The 6,950-nt window shown below is 49.6% G+C and overlaps 1 protein-coding gene across 2 annotated transcripts in view; it reads left to right on the forward strand.

Moving 5' to 3' along the window:
• The window catches only part of LOC106601886 (vasorin), a 56,222-nt gene extending 50,407 nt beyond the window's left edge, over nt 1-5,815 (forward strand). For both annotated transcript variants that reach the window (XM_045715648.1, XM_045715647.1), the window contains one exon: nt 1,148-5,815. In XM_045715648.1, coding sequence (XP_045571604.1) covers nt 1,183-3,261 — 2,079 coding nt within the window. In that variant the 5' untranslated portion in view covers nt 1,148-1,182 and the 3' untranslated portion in view covers nt 3,262-5,815. The remainder of the gene's footprint in view (nt 1-1,147) is intronic.
• The last annotated feature ends 1,135 nt before the right edge of the window (nt 5,816-6,950 follow it).

Consider the following 6,950-nt stretch of genomic DNA (forward strand, 5'->3'; position numbering starts at 1 on the left):
AAGATCTATACAGATTTGTGACACATTATACAGATCTGAAGGGTAGTTATAGTACAGAATTGCTGTATATCTCAATTTAGCACTTCTATACCTCTATGTCCTATATTTCTAGGTTGTCTCTATGTTCTACACCTCTAGGTTGTCTCTATGTCCTACACCTCTAGGTTGTCTCTATGTCCTACACTTCTAGGTTGTCTCTATGTCCTACACTTCTAGGTTGTCTCTATGTCCTACACTTCTAGGTTGTCTCTATGTCCTACACTTCTAGGTTGTCTCTATGTCCTATACTTCTAGGTTGTCTCTATGTCCCATACCTCTAGGTTGTCTCTATGTCCCACACCTCTAGGCTGTCTCTATGTCCCACACCTCTAGGCTGTCTCTATGTCCCACACCTCTAGGCTGTCTCTATGTCCCACACCTCTAGGCTGTCTCTATGTCCCACACCTCTAGGCTGTCTCTATGTCCCACACCTCTAGGCTGTCTCTATGTCCCACACCTCTAGGCTGTCTCTATGTCCCACACCTCTAGGCTGTCTCTATGTCCCACACCTCTAGGCTGTCTCTATGTCCCACACCTCTAGGTTGTCTCTATGTCCCACACCTCTAGGCTGTCTCTATGTCCCACACCTCTAGGCTGTCTCTATGTCCCACACCTCTAGGCTGTCTCTATGTCCTACATCTCTAGGTTGTCTTTATGTCCTATAATTCTAGGTTGTCTCTATGTTCTACACCTCTAGGCTGTCTCTATGTCCTACACCTCTAGGCTGTCTCTATGTCCTACATCGCTAGGTTGTCTTTATGTCCTATAATTCTAGGTTGTCTCTATGTTCTACACCTCTAGGCTGTCTCTATGTCCTACATCGCTAGGTTGTCGTTATGTCCTATAATTCTAGGTTGTCTCCATGTTCTACACCTCTAGGCTGTCTCTATGTCCCACACCTCTAGGTTGTCTCCATGTTCTACACCTCTAGGTTGTCTCTATGTTCAACACCTCAACACCTTGCCTTCCTTTCCCATGTCCTTCACAGTTTCCAGCAAGACATGACAAAGATAAGACTTGTCTCTGTCTGTGTATTCTATTACTCAGTGGCACTGCGTTTAAAGCATCTCTTTCTATAGCTGACCTTGTCCTTGATCTGTCATTTCAGGCTGAGAGAGGAGAGAGAGTGACTCCAGTGGCACCATGAAGGCCTTCTTCCTCCCTCCGCTGACGCCCTTCCTCCTTCTCCTCTTGCTCCGGCTCCCCGGCAGGACTCTGGCCAGCGACTGTCCCCAGGACTGCACCTGCTCCACCCCAGAATCCATCTTCTGTTTCCAGCGCCGCTCTGCCACCATGCCCCACGGCGTCCCGGAACCCACCAAGAACCTCTACCTCTTCGCCAACGGCATCGAGACCCTGGCGGAGGAAGACTTTGTGGGGATGGAGAGCCTGGAGATGCTGGATCTGAGTCAGAACAAAGTCACGGTACTGCCCGACCGGGTTTTTGAGCCTCTGACTTCACTGAGGAACTTGGACCTCTCAGCAAACCAGATCACCTATCTGTCAGAGGAGAGCTTTGCAGGCATGGCCCTACTGGAGAGGCTGTACCTCTACAGCAACCACATCCGGACTATACACCCTGCCGCCTTCCACGGCCTGGAGCAGCTGCTGGAGCTCAAGCTGCAGGGAAACCAGCTCACCTCGCTCCCCACCCTAGCCATGCCCAGACTGCTGCTGCTGGACCTCCGCTTCAACACCCTCCCATCCCTGGGGTCAGCCGACCTCCAGATGCCCAATCTGGAGTCTCTGAAGCTGGCCGGCCTGGGCCTTGAAAGCCTGAACGAGGACCTGATGGCCAGCCTGGGGAACCTCCACGAACTGGACATCTCTGGCAACGAGCTGGGCTCCTTCCCCCTGGCGCTGAGGGAGGCCCGGGGCCTTATCTACCTGAGCCTGTCCGGGAACCCCATGGGCCCACTGAAGCTGGAGGACCTGAAAAACCTGAGCGAACTTCAGGAGCTGGACATCAGCAACCTGAGTCTGCAGGGCTTGCCCGACGGGTTCGCACAGCTTTTCCCTCACCTGACTAAGCTGACGGTGGCCGAGAACCCTTTCAACTGCCTGTGCACCCTGGCCTGGTTCCCCGGGTGGCTCAGGAACCAGGGGGTGACTCTGGGCAGGACGGAGGAGACCCGCTGCCACTTCCCTCCCCTCAACGCTGGGAAGGTGCTGGAGAGGCTGGAGCACAGGGAGTTTGGCTGCCCCACCACCACTACGGTCACCGCTAGCACAGTCAGAACCAGCACCACCATGCCCCCTCCGGTCACCACCCTGCCTAGCACCTCCCCAGCCATCCCTGCACTAGGGCCCAGCGAGGAGGACACCTCAACTGGGACAGACAGCCAGCCTCTGCTCCCCGTCCCTGCCTCTCCCAGCAGCAGCAGCCAAGACCCAGAGGTGGACTTCTTCTGCCCCTCCCAGACCTGCTTGAATGGGGGCACCTGTCGGCTGGACGGGCAAGGCCATCTGGAGTGCACCTGCCCTCGTGGCTTCTACGGCACCTATTGCGAGAACCGCCACCACTCCCACCCCCCTCCTGATCAGGACCACAATGACAACAACAATGACATTTCCACGGCAACTGTCACCGCCGACACCCCCGACATCAGCTCGCGCCTGGTGACCAGCTCCTCCATCCTGCTGGACCTGCACCGCTACATCAAGGTCCGGCCCTACATCCGTGGCATCCGTCTGACATACCGCAACCTGTCGGGGCCCGACCGGCGTCCCATGCAGCTCAGCGTGCCCGCTTCCTACCCGGAGTACACCCTGAGGGGGCTGCGGCCCAACTCCACCTACACAGTGTGCGCCAGCCCGCTTGGCGACTTCAGCGGTGGGGACAGCGTCTGCACGGAGGCCCACACAGCGGCCCAGCAGCACACTGCCACAGGGAGGCAGGTGGAGGACAAGAGGCTGACCACCATGCTGGTGCCGGCTCTGGCCATCCTGCTGCTCCTAGTCCTGGTTGCAGCCGCTGTGGGGGTGGTGTGCTACATAAGGAGGAAACGGGCCAAGGGCCACCTGGATCTGGAGTGTGAGCCAGCCCAGCTGGAGCTGGAGGGAGTCAAGGCTGGTCCCAACATTGGGGGGGCGATGCCCCAAAAGCAGCCGGAGCCGGCTGTGGTTCAAAATGGCGGCCTGGAGTACGAGGTGCTGCTAATACAGGATCATTGCACGCCGTACAACAACATGGCTCTCTCTCATAAGCCCTCTTATTTCTGACACCCATCTCTGTTGCTACTCAGACCCAGAGGGTAAGACTAAGTACCTCTAGCTACTCCTTCCCTCACGAACTAGACACCAGCTAGAGTTGTTGGTGACAGTAAAGGAGAAAGAGAGGACCGGCCAGCCATGTGTCAGCAATTGAGAAATGGAACCAATACTTAACTGTGCAGACATTAAAATATGTTTGAAATTATTATTTGAAAATAAGGTAGCCTTTTAAAGTGCCTTTATTCTTATTTCCACACCTCCTGCTTTGTTTCTACAATCACATTGCTGGACTGGCGCCCCGCGGCTCGCTACTGAGTGCTCCCACTCTCCACAGCAAGTCAAAGGTCAAGCGAGGCTGGGCCAGGCAGAGAGACAACAGGGTCATAGTGACCTAATCCCTGCTGTGTCTACTCTAAAATGGGCTCTGCACTGAAATGGGGGTGTATTGCTGTGCACCCCTTGTGATAACTGAACTATGTAAAAAGAGTAGAAGCAATTATTTTGCTCCGTAGCACCTCAGCACTACTCCAGTGGTGCTTGCTGTGAATGACATCCGAGTCACCAAATGAAGAGAACTGTTTTCAGTAATTGAAAAGCAAGGTGGCTGACATTTACCATGCTTTGTTTCGGCTCTATTGCTTAGTGAAATTGTCATTTTTCTGTTGTGTTTGTAAATGTTTTTATACTCTTGCTGTTGTTGTTTTTCTGTAAGTACGTGACTGTTACCACCCATCCCCCCCAACTGCTTGTGATTTAACAGACAGATTAAACCCCAGATTAAAATCTTTGAAGATTAAAACTCGTTTGTACCATCGAAGTCAATCAAAGGCTTTACCCTACGAATGTCAGACAGTCTAAGCAGCTGTAGGTCTGGGCAGACTTACTAAATCCCCTCTCCATTCTCTGACCCTCAACACCCCCGCTCCCCACACAAAAAGCACTGATAAACAGTTTCAGTTAGCTGAAACCTTAACATTTGTTTCTGTGCTGCAGCGAACATCAAACATCCCCTGAGCCTGCCTCAGATCAACCACACACACATGATTACCACAGAGAGGAGAAGGGGGAAAAATAAACTGTTCATTTCTAAAGGCTTTATTCATTGTTTATGTCCCCAAGAAGGAACACAGGTATTTCAGTAAACCGCAATTCACAAGAACGCACTTGTTAGCCTAGCCTAGTTTAGCCTAGCCTCAGAGATAGATGCTTGTGGATTTCCCTCAGGCAGAATTAGCCTCTATGGTGCTTTGTTGTGCACCATTAACTGGTCTTTGGAAAACAAGGGTCCCCCGTCTTGCTCACTTGCAGCCAAGCAGACTATGAAAAGTCCAAGCGTAGCATATAGTTGAAGGTTTTATATGGGCTCTGTCTGGGACGAGGGACATTGAGGACTTGTATTTGGAAAAAAGTTGTACACCAAACTAGAATATGCTGAAACACCAGTATTGAGATTCAAATCTCAAAATGTGAAAACAGTCTAAGTAACTTTTATGTGTCTGGCGCTAACCTGCCTGCCCCCGATGAGGATCTCAATGCCGACTACAGTATGAAGATCTCTGGCGGTAAACAGCTCAGTGATAATGTGGCAGCATGTCCCGTCTTGTGCACAGAGAGGCAGACATCAAGTCACTGTCATGCTTCAGTAGTACTGTATCCCCCACTAAACACACACACACACACACACACACACACACACACACACACACACACACACACACACACACACACACACACACACACACACACACACACACACACACACACACACACACACACACACACACACACACACACACCTACTCCATCCACTACATTTAAAGACATTCTCCAGTACTTTTGTATAGTTTTTAGCCAGTAGTTCTGAAAGCAGCATTCATGAGACAAAAGTGGTCCCTGCGTACTACGTTGCATATGTGCAGATATGTGCCCCATGTAATTTCTCTTTCTAGTTCTGCTGTGTGTGCATCTAGCTAGCTGTCACTCAAATGGCATGTGGCTAAAGCTCATTGGCTAGAACTTGAATTGCTGGGGGGAAAATGTAGAGAAAAGTTCATTTTAAACTACACATTAAATGGCTAACTGACAGTCATTCTGTGAATAGAGTATGCATTTTTGAACTACATATTGACACATCCAGCCCAAAGTGGGAAGTTTAACAAATACTTAGCAGTCGCTAAAGTACCGGAGCATGTCTTTAAAAGTATTAAAACCTACTGAAATGGGCATGTCAAGACAAGGGTTCCCTCTTCTAACATGCTTAGTGACCAGGCAGTGTCACCGGGCAGTGTAAACAAATACTTAGGCCTCAATATTTAACACTTAAAATTACATCTGTTTAAAGTGTGTAAAACTACCAAAACAACTTAACTGGAATACTTGGTTTTACAATACAAAAACATTGAAAATATCCTGAAATATTTTTGATATTATTCCCATTTTCCCTGTTTATTTTGGGAACCTTTGTTGTTATTGTTCGTCTCTTTCCATGTCCTTTTGAATTAAGTGAACATATTTTAATGAGCAAAAAACACAATGTTGACATTATTAAAAAACTGAAAACAAACATTTGAGGTTACGTCTGTTTTCTTCTTCTAAATCAGGGCTCTCCAACCCTGTTCCTGGAGAGCTACAGTCCAGTAGGTAGTAACTCCAACCCTGTTCCTGGAGAACTACCATCCTGTAGGTTTTAACTCCAGCCCTGTTCCTGGAGAGTTACAGTCCTGTAGGTTTTAACTCCAACCCTGTTCCTGGAGAGCTACCATCCTGTAGGTTTTAACTCCAACCCTGTTCCTGGAGAGTTACAGTCCAGTAGGTTTTAACTCCAACCCTGTTCCTGGAGAGTTACAGTCCAGTAGGTTTTAACTCCAACCCTGTTCCTGGAGAGTTACAGTCCTGTAGGTTTTAACTCCAACCCTGTTCCTGGAGAACTACCATCCTGTAGGTTTTAACTCCAACCCTGTTCCTGGAGAGTTACAGTCCTGTAGGTTTTAACTCCAACCCTGTTCCTGGAGAGCTACCATCCTGTAGGTTTTAACTCCAACCCTGTTCCTGAAGAGCTACCATCCTGTAGGTTTTAACTCCAACCCTGTTCCTGGAGAACTACCATCCTGTAGGTTTTAACTCCAACCCTGTTCCTGGAGAGCTACCATCCTGTAGGTTTTAACTCCAACCCTGTTCCTGGAGAGCTACCGTCCTGTAGGTTTTAACTCCAACCCTGTTCCTGGAGAGATACCGTCCTGTAGAGTTTAACTCCAACCCTGTTCCTGGAGAGCTACCGTCCAGTAGGTTTTAACTCCAACGCTGTTCCTGGAGAGTTACAGTCCAGTAGGTTTTAACTCCAACCCTGTTCCTGGAGAGTTACAGTCCTGTAGGTTTTAACTCCAACCCTGTTCCTGGAGAGTTACAGTCCTGTAGGTTTTAACTCCAACCCTGTTCCTGGAGAGTTACAGTCCAGTAGGTTTTAACTCCAACCCTGTTCCTGAAGAGTTACAGTCCTGTAGGTTTTAACTCCAACCCTGTTCCTGGAGAACTACCATCCTGTAGGTTTTAACTCCAACCCTGTTCCTGGAGAACTACCATCCTGTAGGTTTTAATTCCTACCCTGTTCCTGGAGAACTACCGTCCTGTAGGTTTTAACTCCAACCCTGTTCCTGGAGAACTATCACCCTGTTGGTTTTAACTCCAACCCTGTTCCTGGA

Source organism: Salmo salar, chromosome ssa03 (genome assembly GCF_905237065.1).
Source record: "Salmo salar chromosome ssa03, Ssal_v3.1, whole genome shotgun sequence".
NCBI classification, from domain to species: Eukaryota; Metazoa; Chordata; class Actinopteri; order Salmoniformes; family Salmonidae; genus Salmo; species Salmo salar.